General features: G+C 45.7%; 3 protein-coding genes across 4 annotated transcripts in view; 1 reads left to right on the top strand and 2 right to left on the bottom strand.

Annotated features, from left to right (window-relative positions):
- Positions 1–20,874, top strand: part of LOC120430258 (neurofilament medium polypeptide) — a 93,127-nt gene that overhangs the window by 65,231 nt on the left and 7,022 nt on the right. The window lies entirely within an intron of this gene.
- LOC120419726 (uncharacterized) lies at positions 3,831–10,121 on the bottom strand. The gene has a single exon (XM_039582521.2). It carries the CDS (start codon positions 10,119–10,121, stop codon positions 3,831–3,833), a length of 6,291 nt encoding a protein of 2,096 aa, XP_039438455.1.
- Positions 10,986–17,597, bottom strand: LOC120419727 (nodal modulator 3-like). Its single transcript, XM_039582522.2, has 3 exons — positions 17,375–17,597; positions 14,834–17,274; positions 10,986–12,180 (listed from the first exon to the last, which is right to left on the bottom strand). Exons 1-3 carry the CDS (start codon positions 17,515–17,517, stop codon positions 11,156–11,158), a joined length of 3,609 nt encoding a protein of 1,202 aa, XP_039438456.1. The 5' UTR covers positions 17,518–17,597; the 3' UTR covers positions 10,986–11,155.

Genomic DNA, 20,874 nt, shown 5'->3' with positions numbered 1-20,874 from the left:
CTTCGCCCCGTTCATCATCGTCAAGGTCGCAGCGGTCATTCTGTTTCTCTTCCTGGCCGGTCTCTTCCTGTCCATGCCGAGACTTGATTTCAACAGCAAGTTCCAGCTGGAGGAAACGACCCCTTCTTCGGAGTGATCAAGATGGCAATTTCTTCAAGAATCGCCATTTGTTTTTTGTTATTCCTGGCCGGAGTCAACGGATACAGGAAAACTTCGCTAACGAAACCAGCGAGTGTTGAAAGCTACAAGAGAATGGGTTGAGTTTGAATTCCGGATTGCCAGCGAGTATCCATTTATATGCTGTCTTTCTTTCTTTTTTTAGTGCAATTGTTGGAGAAGATTTTCGGGGTCTTTTGAGCCACACTCGGCGTTTCAGTAGTGATAAGGCTAAAAGCTAATTTATTCATTAGATTAAGTGTTTAAGTTCATAATCGTTCGACTTACTTTGGTCACCCTAGTCTTTACAATCCTCCAACAACTTGATTATTTCGATCGATACGATGGCGCGTACTACAGGTAAGGTGAGTTTACATTTTAGGGTTTTCCTTATTAATTTAGCATCTAATATTTAACTCACGTTTCAGATAACCTCAATCCTGCTGGAATCCGACGGTTCCCGAGCGATCCAGCCAACAATCCGACCTGCAGCCTCAGTGGGCTCTACAATAATTTAAGATTAGTTTATGAGTGGAGTGATACACCCTATTGCGATGTATCCATTGAATCGAGTCGAATAGGCCCCTCGTACGACGGGCTTGACGCAGCCATGCACTGACAGCGCATGGACGCAGCCACACGAACGGTGCGGTGACAGCTGACCAAGCAGGTCCAGCTCCCGTCCTCTTTACTCGTGTGACGCTCGGACGGATCGGATGTGAGTCCGCACCGATTCTCCCGGCGGGCGATTTCCCGAGTGGGTTTATAGACTCACACATTGGCGACCGTGACGGAGTTGGAATTTTATTTTCAACTTCTAAGAACCGTCGGGAAATCGCCTGCCGACGTGTTTTTTTTTTTTTTGGTGCAGATTTGTTTGTTTGTTTTGGTGCTGGTGATTGAATAAAAAAGAGACTTTTCTTTTGGAGGAAGTATTGAAGTGAGGAAAGGGACTCAGCAAAGGCGCGAGCGTGTGAGTGCTCGGTGGGTGAGTAAAGTGAAACCGAGTTTGACAGAAAGGAATATGATTGAATCGCGTTGGGCACGGAGGTCAAATGGGCCTGCCGTGGGAAATAGCCTGGAAGGCCGCGATTGAAGGAACATTTTGTCGCGTTGGGCATGGTTGGTCAGATTGGCCCGCCGTGGTAAATAGCCTGGAAGGCCGCGATTGTTCCAAGGAAAAAAGAGTCGCGTTGGGCACGGAGGTCAAATGGGCCTGCCGTGGGAAATAGCCTGGAAGGCCGCGATTGGAGTAACATTTTGTCGCGTTGGGCACGGTGGGTCAGATTGGCCCGCCGTGGTAAATAGCCTGGAAGGCCGCGATTGTTCCAAGGAAAAAGAGTCGCGTTGGGCACGGAGGTCAGATGGGCCTGCCGTGGGAAATAGCCTGGAAGGCCGCGATTGAAGGAACATTTTGTCGCGTTGGGCACGGTGGGTCAGATTGGCCCGCCGTGGTAAATAGCCTGGAAGGCCGCGATTGTTCCAAGAAAAAAAGAGTCGCGTTGGGCACGGAGGTCAAATGGGCCTGCCGTGGGAAATAGCCTGGAAGGCCGCGATTGGAGTAACATTTTGTCGCGTTGGGCACGGTGGGTCAGATTGGCCCGCCGTGGTAAATAGCCTGGAAGGCCGCGATTGTTCCAAGAAAAAAGTGTCGCGTTGGGCACGGAGGTCAAATGGGCCTGCCGTGGGAAATAGCCTGGAAGGCCGCGATTGGAGGAACATTTTGTCGCGTTGGGCACGGTGGGTCAGATTGGCCCGCCGTGGTAAATAGCCTGGAAGGCCGCGATTGTTCCAAGGAAAAAGAGTCGCGTTGGGCACGGAGGTCAGATGGGCCTGCCGTGGGAAATAGCCTGGAAGGCCGCGATTGAAGGAACATTTTGTCGCGTTGGGCACGGTGGGTCAGATTGGCCCGCCGTGGTAAATAGCCTGGAAGGCCGCGATTGTTCCAAGAAAAAAAGAGTCGCGTTGGGCACGGAGGTCAAATGGGCCTGCCGTGGGAAATAGCCTAGAAGGCCGCGATTGGAGGAACACTTTGTCGCGTTGGGCACGGTGGGTCAGATTGGCCCGCCGTGGTAAATAGCCTGGAAGGCCGCGATTGTTCCAAGAAAAAATGAATCGCGATGGGCACGGAGGTCAAATGGGCCTCCCGTGGAAAATAGCCTGGAAGGCCGCGATTGGTGGAACATTTTGTCACGGTGGGTCAGATTGGCCCGCCGTGGTAAATAGCCTGGAAGGTCGCGTTCGCTTCAAATGCTGCGATTTGCGTTACTGAAATCGCTAGATGTATTAGGTCAGTCTGTCTAGCCGTAGTTTAGAAAATGGTGGTTCAGACTGACTCTCTGTGGATGAAAAGTTTGAAACGGGCAAAAGGCCAGAGGTGTAGGTGTAGGTTACTGAGATTGCTTTGGGAAATAATTAAAATATAGTCACGAATGCTCTCGTAGTGAATCTTGTGACAAAGCTGTGCACAGATGATGATGCATAATGATTTGTTTAAGGTAAATTTAAGTTAATAAAAAAAGATGCAAGAAATATTGAAAAGTTTTAAGGATTTTAGGAATTTCTGTATGTAGTGCTGTGTTTGCCAGAATGTAGGTCATTAAAGAGAGTGGAAAATAAAACTTGAATCATTTGGTAGTGTAATGTAAGCAACTCCGAAACTTAATAACGATAAAGTAGGTTATATGCCAGAATGGTTTACAGAAACCAAGATAGAAAAAGAAAGATAGAGATAGATAGAAAGAGAGATAGATAGAAAGAGAGATAGATAGAAAGAGAGATAGATAGAAATAGAGATAGACAGAAAGAGAGATAGATAGAAATAGAGATAGACAGAAAGAGAGATAGATAGAAATAGAGATAGATAGAAATAGAGATAGATAGAAAGAGAGATATATAGATATATATATAGATAGATAGATAGATAGAGATAGATAGATAGAGAGAGAGAGAGAGAGAGAGAGAGAGAGAGAGAGAGATAGACAGAAAATCACGAAAATAACAATCATTACTTAGAAAAAGAAAATTAGCTAATTTCAAATGGTGATTTAGTCAAAGCTGAGATGGACTAACAGTGGGCTGCAGTTTAGTTCGATGCATTAAGTGATATGCTTGTTAGACATTCTAACGTATCTTTTTTTCTTTCATCAATGTTGGCAATGGATCCGAAGGTTACTGGGGATTTGGTTTTTTGGTTTTAATGAAAACTTTTGCAGGTTGCATAGGAATGCCGTTATGTAGTCGTGGCATTTATTTCATAGTTCAATTGTTTCAACAATATTTTTTTTATGGAGAAGAGGAGAGATGTGTGGAGTGATACACCCTATTGCGATGTATCCATTGAATCGAGTCGAATAGGCCCCTCGTACGACGGGCTTGACGCAGCCATGCACTGACAGCGCATGGACGCAGCCACACGAACGGTGCGGTGACAGCTGACCAAGCAGGTCCAGCTCCCGTCCTCTTTACTCGTGTGACGCTCGGACGGATCGGATGTGAGTCCGCACCGATTCTCCCGGCGGGCGATTTCCCGAGTGGGTTTATAGACTCACACAGTTTAGACTATAAGTTTCCTTTTTTCTACATCTTACGCGTTTTGTTTGAGCAAATTAAATTCAAATTCACCAGCAATTTCCTCAAAACTTTTCGCTCCGAAAGAATCACACTTCTCGCACTCACTTTGAGTTGGGTTGTTTTGTTTTGTTTCGTCCTTTGCTTTGACGTTTCTTCGCATTGCTGCCACCGTCGCACCTCGACCGACCCTTGCACTCTACATCTCGCCGGGGGGCTTCTTGTGGTGACAATTGTTGCGCCGCGCCGGAACAGTTCCCCGACCCGTTAAGCTGGTCCGAAACTCCCGGATCAGGCTTACACCCTTCCAGATCCAAGCGCGCCAGTTTCGCAACCGGTCGCCGCAGGAGTCCGTCAGCAGTTTGCACAGTCGCATCGCGAATCCTTCCATCCCGTCCCTTGTAGGCCTCCACGATCCGTCCTCGGATCCAGCCGTTCCGCACCTTCTCCTCTACGACGATCACCAAGTCGCCTACCTCGATCGGCTTAACCTCTTCGAACCACTTCGTTCTGCGGGCAATCGTCGGGAGATACTCCCGAATCCAACGGCGCCAAAAGTTGTCCAACATCGTTTGACAAAGCTGCCAATCTCCTCTACAGGCCAGCTTTGTTTCCGCTGACGTCTTCGGGGGCTGGACCACTCCACTTGAGCTCAACAACAGGAAGTGGTTCGGCGTCAAAGCTTCTTGCTGTTCCGACTGTAGTGGGATGAACGTTAGAGGCCTCGAGTTGACGATGCTTTCCGCCTCCACGACTAGAGTCGCTAACGTCTCCTCGTTCGGAACTCTGGAAGTGTACATCGCGGTCAACGCCGTTTTCACCGACCTCACCAATCGTTCCCATGCGCCTCCCATGTGGGGCGCAGCAGGTGGGTTGAAAATCCAACGTGTGTTGGTGTTGGTGAACGTCTCGGCCAGCTGGCCATCAATCTTGTTCATCTCCTGACGTAGCTCGTTGTTCGCTCCAACGAAGTTGGTTCCCCGATCGCTCCGGATCTCCGCTGGCGCACCTCGGCGTCCTATGAACCGCCGAAAAGCTTGCTTGCAGGACTCTGTTGTCAGAGAGTGTACCACCTCGAGATGAACTGCACGAGTAGTGAGACACGTGAACAATGCGATCCATCTTTTTTGCGTGCCACGGTTCACTCGAACGGCGATCGGCCCGAAGTAGTCGATGCCCGTGTAGGAGAACGGCCTAACGAAAGCCTGCAGCCGCGCCGCAGGGAGAGGGGCCATACGTGGTATCGCCAAGGTTTTCCCTTCCATCGCTATCTTCAGCTTGCACAGCGGACAGCGACCTGGAATCTTGCGTACCTCCGTACGCAACATGGACACGAAGAACCGCTGTCGAACTTCGTTAACAACCGTCTCACCGTTAGCGTGAAGGAACCTCCGATGGTACCAGAACAGCAGCACGTTCGTCGCTGGATGGCTCTTCGGCAGGATGATCGGGAACCGGGTGTCGTAGGACGCAAATGTGGCTTCGGAAATCCTGGAATCCGACCGAATCAACCCCGCCTCGTCCATGAACGGTGACAACTTCCGAATCGAACTGGTTCGCTCCAGTTCCGCTTGACGTCTCGGCTTCAGCTGCTCGCGTGCTACGGACAAAGTAGCAACCTCGTCGGGGTACGCTTCGCTCTGCACCGTCCGGAAGATCGCCGTCTCTGCCATCCCCATTTCCTCCTGCGTCAGGGGTCCCGTCGTTAGCGGTTGCTTCTTAACCTTCTCTCGGATGTTCTGCTTAAAACGTAGAGCGTACGCCACTGCTCGCAGTAGCCGTGTCCAGTCGGAGAAGCGTTTCCAGTCGATTGTCGACTTAATCACCGCTTCGATGTGGACCAGACAGGCGCGCAACTCCTCTTCCGTCGTCTCTTCTGCGGGATTCACATCCATGGGCCACTCGATGTCAGGCGATAGAAGAAAGAAACGTCCGTACCACGGATAGTCCGGCGAAAAACACGGCCCCTTCGGGCCCCATTTCGTGGCCAAATCCGCTGGATTCAGCTTTCCCGGACAGTGGCGCCACTCCGCAGCATCTGACTTCGACAGGATCTCACCAACACGGCACGCAACGAACTGCCGGTAGTTCCGATGGTCCGAGTTGATCCATGCCAGAACCGTTTTTGAGTCCGTCCACATGACGGTCTTTTCGACCTTCAGGCTGTGTCCGTTCGTGATCGACTTCCTCAGCCGGACTCCAAGAACACCACCACTCAGCTCCAAGCGCGGGATTGAGAGTGCTTTCAGTGGTGCCACCTTCGCTTTTCCACCGACTAGTGCTACCTGGATCACGCCGTCCCAAAACACCGCGCGAAAGTACGCTACGCACGAGTACGCCTCTTCGCTAGCATCACAGAAGACGTGCAGTTGCAGCGACACGATATCGTCGACCGAGTACTTCGGGAAGTAGCAGCGAGGGATGCGAACCTCGCACAAATGCTCGAACAACTCGATCCACCGCATCCAGCGCTCCCTGAGCTTGTCCGGAATCTTTTGGTCCCATTCGGTCTTCGCACGCCACACCTCCTGGATCAGGATCTTGCCGTGGATGATGAAGAAACAGAGCAGTCCAGCCGGATCGAAGAGGGACATGACGATCCGTAGCGCCTGCCGTTTCGTCGGGTGTTCTGCGTCGTTCGTCAGTGTCATCGTGTATGTGAAGACATCTTCCTCCGGCTTCCAGAACATCCCGAGAACCCGCTCGGTTGGATCGTTTTTGTCGAGCTGGATGCACTTCTCGAGCGCAGTATCGCTCTCCCCGACCCGTGCGAGGACCTCCTTGGAGTTCGACAGCCAATTCCGCAGGTCAAAGCCGCCCAGCGAATGCACGTGCTTGACCTCCAACGCTAGTTTCGTTGCCTCCTCTACCGTGTCAGCACTGTCCAGATAGTCGTCCACGTAGTGCTTCCGGATGATGGCGTCTGCAGCTTCCGGGTACTCTTGCGCGTGCTCTTCTGCGTTCCGGTTCTTGATGTACTGGGCCGAACATGGCGAACACGTGGCCCCGAACGTCGCAACGTCCATCAGGTAGACCTCGGGCGTCTTTGACGGATCATCGCGCCATAGGAGTCTTTGGGCATGCCGATCCTCCCGCCGGATCTGAACCTGGTGGAACATCTCCTTGAGGTCCGCGCAAAGTGCCACGCGCTTCTCCCGAAAACCGAACAGCACGTGCAGGAGAGTCTTCAGCAGATCCGGACCCTTGAGCAACATCGTGTTCAGCGAGATCCCGTTCACTTTGGCGGCAGCATCGCAGAAAATGCGGATCTTTGACGGCTTCTTCGGGTTCAGTGCGACACCAAGCGGAAGATACCACGTGCGACTTGGATCAGCTCCCTCCAGTTCTTCCGGCGTTGCCTTGTGAATGTACCCTTTTTCTTGGTACTCGGACAACTGCCTCACAACACTTTCGCCGATTACCGGATCCTTCTGGATTCGCCGCTCCAAACACTGCAATCGTCGCTTTGCCATCGGATAGCTGTCGGGAAATTCAAAGCAGTCGTATTTCCACAATAGCCCCGTCTCGAACCGCTGGCCGACACGTTTCGTGGTATCTTGAAGGATCTTGTTAGCTCTCTTAACTTCTTCCGACTCCGGGTTCGCTACTGCTTCGACTCCCATGCTCTCCACCGAGAAGAACTCCTTCACCAGGTCGTGCAGCGATTGGTCGTCCTGACACTCGCACACGTGAAAGCTATGCACGCGTCCCTCGGGTTGGTCCTGCTTGCCGTACACTGTCCAACCTAGTCGAGATCTCGCCGCAATCGGTTCCCCAGGCTGTCCTTCCCGGACCTTCAGCATCGCCGTCACATATGCGTTATCGTTCCCGATAAGAATTCGAGGTGCAGCGTGGTCGTAGTCCTTCACCGGCAGACCTTGTAGATACGGGTACGTCTTGGCCAGCTCTTCGAACCGCAACGACTGTCGCGGTAACTCCAGCTTCTTCACTGTCCGTACGTCGTTCAGCGCGAACCTGGCTCCTACTTCGTCACCAGAAATTTCCAGCGCGATCCGCTGGGACGCCGATTCGGTGCGCTTCACGTTCGCCGTCCACTGCAGGCACAGCGGAAGCACCTCCCCTTCAACGCCCAGTTCCTTCGCAATCTCTTCGTCCACCATCGTACGCGACGACCCGTCATCCAAAAACGCGTAGGCCGACACCGAACGGTTGTTCCCGTGGAGCTCTACTGGGATGATACGGAAAAGCGCCGTCTTCCCGGCGTAATGGTGGTTTGTGACAGCGTTCGATCCGGACGCTGTCGGCTCGTTCTTCTCTCGTTCCTGCTCGCCGTGCTTAGAATCCGTTGCTCTCTGCTTCTGCTTGGAATGCAGCAGAGCATGATGCTGCTTTCTGCATCCGTCAATCCCGCACTCGCTGGTTCGACACGGTTTCTTCCAGTGGATCCCCAGACATCCGTGACATAGCTTAAACTCGTCGACTATCTTCCAGCGTTCTTCCAGCATCTTCTTGGCAAACTCGGCACAGTCTTTTACGCGGTGTTTGGGGTCCTTACAGATGAAGCACGCTGGTGTAGCTTTCTTCTCCGCTTCCTCCTTGTCCGACGTCTCCTCGGCCGAATGTGCACCGCAAAAGTCTTTGTCCTTGCCGCTCCTGTCCGGTTTCGTACTCCGCGTCTGCTGTTGTTGTGGTTTGGATCCGTAGCTGAGCGTCACGTCCGATGCCGCTTTCACCAACGCCGACATGTAGCGCGCAAACGCCGAGATGTTGACTTGTTCGCAGCGCTCCTTGTACAGCGACCAGTCCAGTCTCGCGTTTGGTGGCAACTTCTCCACCAGCTCAAACAACAACATCGGGTTGTTCAAGTGCGCCTCGTGTCCTCCGGTCTCCAGATGATCACACAAGTGCTGAACCGCCAAGCCGTAGTCGATGTACGACTCGAGCCGATCCGCTCGTGGTGCCGGTGCGCTACGCACTTTTTCCAGCAGCGAGTGTATCAAAATCTCCGGTCTTCCAAATAACATCTCCAGCATTGCTATCGCATGTGGAACTCCCGTCGGATGCAGCAAACGACCTCGCACCCTTTCGTAAGCGTATCCTCGCACGTACTTCTGCAATCTCGATAAATTTTCCGCGTTCGAATATCCGCACGCATTCGTCGTGTTGACGTACGCGCTGATAAACAACGGCCAATCTTCTGGATCTCCCGTGAAGACTGGCAACTCCTTCGTGATCACCTGCCTGGCTACGAGCTGCTGCGCCGTCGGACCACAGTAGGCTTCCGGTTGGTTTTCGGATGCGTCAGCACTCCGATTCCCCTGGCGGTTATCGTACCTTTCCGGTTGCGATTCATGAACATTTGGAACGGGTTGCGGATTTCCTCCAGGAGGCGGTGGCGGTCCCGTTTGTGGTCTTGAATCCGTCTGCTGTTCGTTTCCTTGGGCACTTTTCACGCTCACTTCCGGCTCACCAACTGGTCGACTTGACAAAAGACTCTGGATCAGACTGGTGGGCTTTACGGAGTTTTCGTTCGGGGGAAGAGGGGAGGAATGTTTGGGATGAGGAGAAAGGTCTGCGGTACTTGGTCCCGGAGCAACTTCCGGAGCAAGTGGCTTTGTGGCATACGTCGGCACAATTGTCTCTGATACCCTCCCTATGAAACCTCCTAACATCGACTGAACTCCTGACTCATTCAGGGAGATTCCCTTTAACGCCCTATCCAGAACGGTCCCGTTACCAGCCGGTCGTTCCACCGCGCTAGTATTTGCCCCGGATATCGTTGGGTTCCTCCCCTGCTGACCAGTTCCAGCTGCAGTCTCCGCCGGTCCCACACGCGTCGAGCTCAGAAATTGCTGTTTCTGCCACTGCGTAACTTTGCTGCGAGAGCTCTGCTCCGAAGCCACACTCTTACCGTCGTCCTCATCTTCTGCTCGCTCGATCTCCTCCATCAACCGGAAGGTCTCTTCGAGCGCCTCCGATTCCACCTGCAGCTTCATGGCCGCGAGTTCCGCTTCCTGCTGCTGCTTCTTCACCGCACGCTCTGCCTCCTGCTGCTGCTTCTGGGCCGCAAGCTCTGCTTCGCGTAGTTTTTCCTCCAACTCCAGGCGCTGCAGCGCGAGCTTCTTCTGCTCTTCGAGCTTTTTCAGCTTCAGCTCCGCCAACCTGGTTCGTACTCCGGTCGCCGACCGAACAGAACTTGCTCCCGATCGAACAGAACCTGCCTTCGAACCTTTTACCTTCTCGGGCTTCTTCTTCTCGGGCACCAGCGGCGCCGGGTTCGCCGATTCCAGACAGCAAGGGCAGATAATGGACTGATCCGCCATCACGATGCTGCTGCTGATTTCAATGCACTCGAAGTGCAACCATGATCCGCACTTGCAGCAGGGTGCCATGTTACCCGTGTCCGGTCGCCCGCATACTTGGCAATTGGCCATCTCCGTATCGACAAATGGGCAAACTTTTAGATTTGTTGGGGAAGATTTTCGGGGTCTTTTGAGCCACACTCGGTGTTTCAGTAGTGATAAGGCTAAAAGCTAATTTATTCATTAGATTAAGTGTTTAAGTTCATAATCGTTCGACTTACTTTGGTCACCCTAGTCTTTGCAATCCTCCAACAACTTGATTATTTCGATCGATACGATGGCGCGTACTACAGGTAAGGTGAGTTTACATTTTAGGGTTTTCCTTATTAATTTAGCATCTAATATTTAACTCACGTTTCAGATAACCTCAATCCTGCTGGAATCCGACGGTTCCCGAGCGATCCAGCCAACAATCCGACCTGCAGCCTCAGTGGGCTTTACAATAATTTAAGATTAGTTTAGACTATAAGTTTCCTTTTTTCTACATCTTACGCGTTTTGTTTGAGCAAATTAAATTCAAATTCACCAGCAATTTCCTCAAAACTTTTCGCTCCGAAAGAATCACACTTCTCGCACTCACTTTGAGTTGGGTTGTTTTGTTTTGTTTCGTCCTTTGCTTTGACGTTTCTTCGCATTGCTGCCACCGTCGCACCTCGACCGACCCTTGCCCTCTACATCTCGCCGGGGGGCTTCTTGTGGTGACAATTGTTGCGCCGCGCCGGAACAGCAATCAATCGTGAGAACGCTGTCCACGGTGCAGCTGATTCAGATCAAAATGGCAATCATTGGGATGGCCATCGTCGGATCTTACCTGCTGTGGTTCAAGCTGTTCCCAAACGTAGTTGAGGTGAAGCTGCCCGACTACAAGGAAGCTGTCTACAACCAAACTGCAACGCACAAAGGACTGTTTGATTTTCTTTCGTTTGAATAAAAAAAATTAAGATTTTTTTCGGCAGAAAATTACCTTTTCGTTTTTTTTCAACCTATGAGTCACACACATGCACGCACACACCGCGTTCTTTGAGTACGTAAGATTCTGCTTAACCCGAAACCTCCCTTTCGCTTCTAAACTCTATTGATGACTACTACCGCGATGATCCCCTGTCCTAATTAGCCTTCTTCACCTTCTTCTTTTTGATTGCGTTGATGCTCGACGCGAGCTTATCAATTTCCCGCTCGTCAATCTCGACCGGTTCGTACTTTTGTTCCTTTGGCTTCGACTTGGACACAATCTCGCCCACGCCGGCGCTGACCTTGTTCCACACCGCGCCGAGCAGTTCCAGCGCCAGGTCCTGCTTGAAGAAGATGAAGCCGACGATGAAGATGAGCACGATAGCTGAGAGGGAGTTTTGGTTGAGATCGCCCTCGGCGGTGCGCAGTTCCGGCCGGAAGTGCACCTCGGTGAAGTAGCTGCTCGCGTTGGCCGTGAACTCGATCGTCGGCAGGTTGTACTTGTAGTTCTTGTCCGACAGCGTCGAGGTCAGCTCGATGTAGTAGGACTTTTGGTCGAACGGAATCCTTGGGAAGAAGACCATGATCCCGGGGTTGATCTTGCTCTTCGGGTTCAGCGGAGACTCGATCCGTTGCGAGTGAACGGGCGAATCGCTGCCTCGCTTGTACAGGAAGATCTTCAGCGTCTTGTAGTAATCGTTCTCCGAGGCCAGCACCCGCACCGTCACGTCAACGAACGCCAACGGCGAGATCGCAATCATGTTCACGTCCCGAATGTCCCCACTCTCAACCTTAACCACCTTCTCCTTCGGAATCGAACGGTCCACGTTCGACGAAGGTCCGTCGGTCCTCACCCGAACACTGTACTGGCAACCCGGCTGCAAGCCCCTAATCCTATACGCCCCATTGAACTCACTCGTGCTCTCCTCCAAATGGCCACCGCAGCGATCGTCCGTGACCGCCTCGACCGTAACTCCCGATAAGGGCTCTCCATTGAGCGAGGTAATCGCGCCAAAGATCGAGAAAGCGGTTCGCGTACCGCGGAGTTCCTCCATCACGGTAGCGCCCTCGCGGACTTCGATCAACTTGGAATTGGGTCGGAACTCGTACTCCTTCATCATGGCGCGCAGATAGTACTCGGACGGGGACAGCGAGTGGAACTTGATGGTTCCGTCGTCACCTGAGGAAGTAAATAGTTATAAGTATTGAGCTATTTTCTACGAAATCGGCCGATTTCGACCCTTTTTTATTTTTAGTATTTTTTGGTTTGGCTCAAACTTTTTTGGGGGCCTGGCTACTTTGTATCAATGGTTCATCCATAAAAGACTCCATACATTTTTTGCAGCTGTCCTTTCAAAAATGGATTGCAAATATTCGAAATCGACTGAATTTTCTATTTTTTTTGTGTATTCGGCAAAGTTGTAGGTAAAAGATATAGGATGAGGATTGTTCAGAGATTTTTTTGGCAAATTTGTTCTATTTTTTATGGATAGATAAACAAAATATTATTTTATTTAAATTTCAATGTAAAATCTAATTTCACAATTAATAGCACCGTCTTCGGGGGTGACATTGGGGCTGGGGTGTGAGATTGGGTCATATTTCATTTTTTAACATTGAAAATTAAATCATTAGTTGCTAAGTAATGACATAAGCAATAATAGTTGCAGACAATTTGCAGAAATAAGATTATTGGATATTTTAGATTTTTGTATGGGATGAGACATTTTTAAATTATTGGACTTTTTATTGCTTGGAATTGTAAAAACAACATTTAATTTTTTTTAGAATATTTTTTTTGGTTTAGAAATTTTCAGAACTTGTGGCAAGTTTAAAAACTTTAAAAGCCATTGGATTCTTTTATATTTTTTCAAATTTAAATATCTTTTAAATTTTTAAGAATTTGAAGATTTTTTAATTTTCTTTTTTTAAGTTTAAGAGTTGTAAGTTTTTACTTTTTTTTAGAATTCGTAAAATTGAAACATTTAACATGGAATTTAAAAAAAATGGTAGCATTTTTACAATTTTTAATTTTATTGAAGATATTTTGGAAATTTGAAACTTTAAAAGTATTTTTTTGTTTGAATTCTTGAATTTCCAAAATTTAATATATTCAAAATTTTTGAGATTTTTTTTGCTGTTTTTGAAATTTCTGGAATATTTGGAATTATAGTTGTATTTGAATTTTTCAGTGCTAGATTTTTAAGTATTTTTTAAATTAATGTTATTTAATATTCAATTTATTTTAAATTGAAACATTTTTGGATTTTTGGGCATTTGCAAAGTTTTAAGAAAATTGAAATTTTTGGAAATTTTAAATTTTAAAGCTCATCAGATTTCTTTAATTAAAACAGATTTGAAATTTCCGGAATTATTGATTTGAAAAAAATACTTTTGATTTTAAAAGTTGTTTGATTCTTTTTCAATTTGTAAAAATTAAACATTTTTTTTTATTTTGAATTTAATGATTTTATAGTTTTTTTTCAATTTTTAAGACTTTTTGGAAATTTCAAACCTTAAAAGTTATTGGACTTTTCAATATATAGTTTTTAGATAAAAAAAAAACGTCATTTTTAATTTTTTTGGTTAAAATTAATGAAAAAAAAATGGATTTTCTTGTATAATACCAAGTATAATACATTTTATTTCAATATAACATATATTACTGTAGTTATTTTTAATTTTCTGCTATTTTTTTCTAAGATTTTTTTTTCTTTAAAAAATCTGATATTTAAGATTTTTTTTATTTTTTATAATTTTTTTTATATTTTATATGTTTTTAAATTCTAAATATTTTATTTTTATGCAATTTTCGACATTTAGTAATTTTTATAGTTTTGGTACTTTTGATAATATGGTAATTTCGGTAATTTCTGTTATTATCTTTTTTTTTTATTTATTTGTATTTTTTTTTATTTGTAGTTTATGTATTTTTTGTAATTTTTCCTGTTTATTTAATTTTTATAATTTTTGCAATTATTGCAATTTTTGTATTTTTTTATTTTGCGCATATTTGAGATTTTTGAAACTTTTGTAATTTTTGTAATTTTGTAATTTTTGTAATTTTTGTAATTTTTGTAATTTTTGTAATTTTTGTAATTTTTGTAATTTTTGTAATTTTTGTAATTTTTGTAATTTTTGTAATTTTTGTAATTTTTGTAATTTTTGTAATTTTTGTAATTTTTGTAATTTTTGTAATTTTATAATTTTTGTAATTTTTGTAATTTTTGTAATTTTTGTAATTTTTGTAATTTTTGTAATTTTTGTATTTTTTGTAATTTTTGTAATTTTTGTAATTTTTGTAATTTTTGTAATTTTTGTAATTTTTGTAATTTTTGTAATTTTTGTAATTTTTGTAATTTTTGTAATTTTTGTAATTTTTGTAAATTTTGTAATTTTTGTAATTTTTGTAATTTTTGTAATTTTTGTAAATTTTGTAATTTTTGTAGCTTTTGTAATTTTTGTAGCTTTTGTAATTTTTGTAATTTTTGTAATTTTTTTAATTTTTGTAATTTTTGTAATTTTGTATTTTTTGTAATTTTTGTAATTTTTGTAATTTTTGTAATTTTTTTAATTTTTGTAATTTTTTTAATTTTTGTAATTTTTGTAATTTTTGTATTTTTTGTAATTTTTGTATTTTTTGTAATTTTTGTAATTTTTGTAATTTTTATAATTTTTGTATTTTTTGTAATTTTTGTCATTTTTGTCATTTATTATTTTATAGATTTGCTTTTCTTGGAACTTTAGCAACTTTTAAAACTATTAAATATTTTATAATCCTAGATTTCTTGAATTTATCATTTTAGAATTTCTATGAAAACTTGCAAACTCACCCGTCACCAGATTCTTCCGGTAGCTCTCCGCTCCGCTCAGCGACAACAGCACTCCCGGCAGCCGATTCCCGGCGTCATCCTTCACCGTCACAATAATCTCGCACAGCTTGTGGCCCTTAAAGCTCCCACTCGCCTTGTCCCACGCGGAAAACACGTACGATTCCTTCTCGGCAACCAGCTCCACCGCCAAACCCGCATCAATCGGCCCGAACCGGAACTCACCGCGCTCGTTCGTTTGCGCCACCAGCGAGGCCAGCTCGGGGTTATTCGGGAAGAGCAACGTTATTTTCGCTTCGCCGATCGGTGGACTCGTTTTGCCGTCGATGAGTAGTCCCTTGGTGGCGACAATTTTCGTGGCCACTTCGCTGCAGTCGGACCCGCCGATGACCTCGAGGGTTGTCGGGGCGAACAGCATGATTTCGGACTGGGGCGCGATCGCGATCTTTTCGTCCTGCGTGAGGAAGAAGTCGTGCTGGTAGACGTGTTTGGTGCCGTCGTGGCGTTCGTTGGTGGGTTGGAATTCGATCGTTTGGACGGCGTCGGCTTCGCCAACGGAAGTGACGAGCGTTTTGTAGGTGGACTTTTCCTCGGCGAGGATTTTTACCGTGGTGCGATGCTTGGAGGCGACGATGCTGAGGGGGGTGGCGTCGTCGGTGGAGAAGAACTTGGGTGTGGAGTCGGCGTAGCGGTGGCATCCGGTCAGGATGATGGCATACTTTCCGGCTTGTTTGACGCAGAACGTGTTCATGCCGGAGTTGAGGGTGAGGTCTTCGAATTTGGGGTTTTCGACGCCTTTTTGGAGTTTGTAGGTCATTTTGGTGCTGTGACTGGATACGATTGAGACGATGTAGCCGCTCTGGATGAAGGCTGGGACCGTTTCCTGGGCTGATTTGACGTTGATCTTGACGGTGTTGGATTGCCAGCAGAGGCGGGACTTTGGCACGCTGACTTCGTAGCTTCCGGGGAGAACATTTGCGAACGAGTACTTGCCGTCGGCGAGTTCTGCCTTGGTGGGTTGTCCAACGAGGTTGCCGTTCGTGTCGAGGGCGGTCATCGTGACAGTGAGATCTTGGAGACAGCTCGCGTCGTCGTTTGAGAGGCAGCGGATTTCACCGGAAACGGTTGCGCGCAGTTGGGAGAAGACGATTCCGCCGAGTGGGGATCGGTCAACGTGGATCGATTGAACGAGTGGGAAGAACTGGATTCCGGCGGCGGCGTCTTCCTGGCTGGTTCGAACCTCGACCGTGTAGTGGCCAGTTTCGAGGAAGGTGCACCATTCGCCGGCGGCATTTTCCTTGGTGGTCACTTCGGTGTGGAAGGTTGATCCCTTCCTGGTGATGGCAACGCGGTGCGAGTGCTTGGAGATGACTTGGCCGCACACTTTGAACCCGGCAACAACGACGTCCGGCAGGGACGGATTATTCAGCGAGATCTTGACAATGTGGTCTTTGAACTGCAGCTCGTCGGCCGTCACCTGAACCGTGTACGTTCCAGCTTGGATGTTCTCCAGAAGGTACTCTCCGTTGGAGTTGGTCGTGGCCACATCCTTCCCATTCAGCTTGACCTTGGCGTTGGCCACTCCTGAACCTCCGGCCGTTAGCAGCACCTTTCCGCCAACGCTGAATCCGGTCACCTCAAACGGTGCCAAGCGAACTCCGTCCCGGTCAACCGTAACTTCCTGCGCTTCCGGCCGAATGTGGAACTTGATGGCCTTGTTGGCGGCAAACAGCGGAACAACTCGATACTTGCCCGAAGACACTCCAGCAAACGTGTACGTTCCCGTGGCCTTGTTCGCGTCGGTGTAGCACCGAGGAGCAGCGCTAAACTTGGCATCGGTTCCATCAACCGCCGGAACATCATCCGACGAGCACTTCACCATCGTGGCCTTCCCCTTCTCGGCGTACAGCAAAAAGCCAACATTTCCAAACGGCTGGCCATCGCTAACCACGCTACCCTCCACGTCAAATCCGGACACCATCAGCGAACCCGCCGGAATCTCCGTATTCCCCGTCGTCACCTCCACGCCATATTCCGGCTTGACAAAGTGCCACTTTTCGTGTCTCACCCGGATCACGTACCTTCCGGACTTGATCGGCGTAAACGAAAACACCCCGTTCGTGTCCGTGACCGTCTGGCCAATCTTCGCATTACTCTCCGACCGCAGCTCCACCTGCACGCCCTTGGCCCCGATCTGGTGCTGGTAAATCTCCACCCGCCCCGTAATCCCAAAACCCTTAAAGATAAAGTTCACATCCTTTCCCTGGCTGCAAATGTCCGTCGTCCCGTCGAACTTGACCGGAACCTGCTCCGGCTCAAAGCTCCACCCCGGCGGCGGAATCACCTTCAGCACGTACTCTCCCTTGTCGTACAGCGGAATGAAGTAGTACCCGTTCGACGGCGAGCAGTCCGTCTTGATCTTCAAACTGCCCTGCGGATTGTACCTGCGCCGGAAACAGACACAAAATTAAATTTAAAAAACTTCCACCACTTTCTCTCCCCCTAGCGCCCCAGGCCTACTTAATTAAATTAACATTAACTTACAGTCCGACTTCCACACGGCTGAAATCCAGATCCGAGTTGGCGTTTTTGATGAAGCCGCCGCAGCCGAAAACCTCGTTGCCGGTGGCCGGTTCCAGTGCCAGCGCGGAAAGCAGCACGGTGGTCAGCACCGTGAGGGGCCACATTGTGGACGATTTGAGGGCTTAAATTAGAACCGGTGGTCTGTCTGGCTGGCTGGTCCGCACTTGAGCCGCAGGAGAAAAAGTTGGACTGACTGATAAAAGAATTCGGGTGAGCTGTCACAGAAGTGTCATGAGGGGTGCAGGGTTGCCAGTTTCTGCTTGTTAGGAAATCTGCATGTGATTGTGGGAAAAGTCTGTGTCTCTTAAATTTCATTCTTAACAATAATTATTTTTGCCTTTTGAATAAATTTTATTAAATTTAAAGACAAAATTCATTCAAAAATTCATACTACCTTAAATATTTCAGATTTTTAAACCTAAAAAATCGGTTACTGAATGTGAATGAGAACACAACTTGTTATTTCTGTGGAGACATTTCAAGATGGTTGCGGAAAGGTGAGCACGTGCGTTTGCAGCGGAATGACAGCGATTTGTTTACTACACGCGACACCGTATCAAAACAGTCGTGGTGCCACTTTAAAAAAATACTTAACTCGTTATTTTCTATTGAAAAAACAGCTAAAATGTTGAGTAGCCATGTGCTTAATCAGCAAAAAATAATTCTTATCAAGGGTGAGCTTTAGGATCTAATGAAATCAATTGATTTGATAAAAAAGAAATCAAGGTAGTTATGCCGTAGCACAACCGGAATGGCGTTGGATAACGCAATGATGGGTGGTGGTAAAATCAACTGAACTGGGAAACGAAACACATTTTGCTACCAGGGGTAGCACAAATTTCTAAATCTAATTTAAATGTTATTTCTTAAAATTCAACAATTAACTCCCTTGAAATATTACAGTTGATTCCAAAAATCTTAAAACTATTTATTCTCGAAAAGATCTGAAAATTTTACTATTTTTTTATTTTTAACATTGAAAATAGGACTATTAGTTTCTGAAATAATGGTACAGAGCGGATTCGTTGATTCGAATGCTCGCCAATTCGAACTTATTCAAATTAAAAAGCACTCAACCTGTTGTCAAACTGACTGTTGACGTTTCAACACCATTGTTCGACAGCTTCCAAACACGTGGGTTCAAGCTTTTGATAGCTGTCAGTCGTTCCAATTAGCGAATTTGGACAAAATTTGGATTCGCTCATTCGAATCTCCATACGAATTAGCGAATCCACTCTGTACCCGAAAATAAAATAAAACCCTATAAAAAACTGTTTGGATGAGACTTGAATAACTTCAATTTTATATTTAGTTTCTTTTTGTTTTACCCACCGAATTTCAGCAACCAGAGGTCCAATTATGATTTTGAACTTCAGTTTCTAGTTTAACATATTTTTAGGATGGAATTTATTATTTTTCCAAAAAACAACTTTTTATAATACAAAATATTTGAAATCGAGAACACCCATGGGAGATGTATACGTAGAAATCTGTGTTTCACCTTCCTGACTAAGAATATGTTCGATTCAAAATATTCTACCGGCGTAAATTGCGTTTTTCAGAAAAAAAAGTTTGGTTTATAGTAATGGAGACGCTTTATCCAGGTTTTTAAGCGAAGATGGCGTTCGAATGGTGAACGCCCGAAATGTCAAAATCGCAAAGTGGTACCAACATTGCGAAAAAAAAGTGTGGCATGGCATGACCGCCACATTTTTTTCTAATGTTGGTGCTACTGCGCGATTTTGACATTTCGGACGTTCACCTTTCGAACGCCATCTTCGCTTAAAAACCTAGATACTAAATAAAAAATATATTAAAAAATACTTTTTTCGAAAGTTTATGCTAATCAAAGGTAAAATAAATGAAAAACAACAAGAAAAACGACGTGTAATAAAACTTATTAACAAATTCTTAAATTTTACTTCAGCCAGCACGCGGTAATTTATACAGAAAAACACAATTTTTCTGAAAAACGCAATTTTCAAGGTTAGAATATTTTGAATCGAACATATTCTTAAGCGGTATACGCACTTCGGAAGGAATCGGTCAAGAAAAATTTCAAATGGACAACAGCGGCAGAGTAAGCAAGCCAGAGAGGGTAAAGAAAAGCCCCAAGAAATCGCTTCCTCTCCTTTGTTCTGCTGTTCGCAAAGCTGTTTCTTGACCCCTTTCCTTCCGTTCAGCGTACTAGCCTTTAATCAGGAAGGTGAAACACAAATTGCTTCTATAACACTTCCATGGGTTGTTCTCGATTAAGAATATTTTGCTTCCTCCATACCGTAAATATTGAGGAATATGGATTTTTCGAAAATTGATTTTTGTGAAAAAAGGAAACTTGTATGGAGTCTTGTACGGGTGAATCATTGACACAAAATGGCTTTTTTTGGCCATAGGAAAGACCCCCAAAAAGTTTTCGTCAAAAAATATTAATAAAACCTATTTCCGGTTTTGGATGAGAATTGCTCAATTTGAAATTATTGTGAATAATAGGAACAATATATTTTGGAACTTTATTTTTTCGAATATTCATTGTTTTGAATGATTGATTAGAATATTTTTTTATCGATCCAACATTGACATTGATAATTGACCGAAAATATGTTTTTTTTAATTTTTGATATTTTTTAAAAGTTTTTAATCTTTAAAAAAAAATTAAAACGCTTGATTTATTTTATGATTTCAGGGAATTTTCGAATAAAGAGAAACTTCAATAAAATGAAACGAATAAAACATTTTTAAATTCTTAATTTAATTTGAGATCTTTGGGGCTTTTTTAAATATGTGACATTTAAAGATTTTTTGAAATTATTTTTTTTCAATATTTAAAGAAATAAATTCTTGATAAGCAATATTTCTATTGAACTTAATATCCGGGACTGTGGTGTAGGGGTAAGCGTGGTTGCCTCTCACCCAGTCGGCTTGGTTTCGATCCCAGACGGTCCAGGTGGCATTTTTCGAGACGAGATTTGTCTGACCACGTCTTCCGTCGGATGGGGAAGTAAATGTTGGCCCGGTCTAACCTAAAAGGGTTAGGTCGATAGCTCAGTCCAGGTGTAGGAGTCGTCTCCCTGGGTCCTGATTCGGTGGAGTCGCTGGTAGGCAGTTGGACTCACAATCCAAAGGTCGTCAGTTCGAATCCCGGGGTGGATGGAAGCTTAGGTGTAAAAAGAGGTTTGCAATTGCCTCAACAATTAAGCCTTTGGACACTAAGTTTCGAGTAGGAATCTCGCAATCGAGAACGCCAAGGCAATGCTGTAGAGCGAATAATTTGATTTTTGATTTATTCAAAATATATATATATATATATATTCAAAATTATCATTCAGACATAAATATGATCATAGTTTAAATCTTGCGAGATTTCAGGAATTTAAATATCTAGGTGTAGGGATTATGGGTTGCAGGATTGAATATGTAATAAATTATTAAATGAGTACTTATTATAAGATTGATATAATTAA

Source organism: Culex pipiens, chromosome 3 (assembly GCF_016801865.2).
Source record: "Culex pipiens pallens isolate TS chromosome 3, TS_CPP_V2, whole genome shotgun sequence".
In the NCBI taxonomy this organism is placed as follows: Eukaryota; Metazoa; Arthropoda; class Insecta; order Diptera; family Culicidae; genus Culex; species Culex pipiens.
The sequence above is the reverse complement of the archived record's forward strand: the minus strand, read 5'-3'. Positions and strand labels throughout refer to the sequence as shown.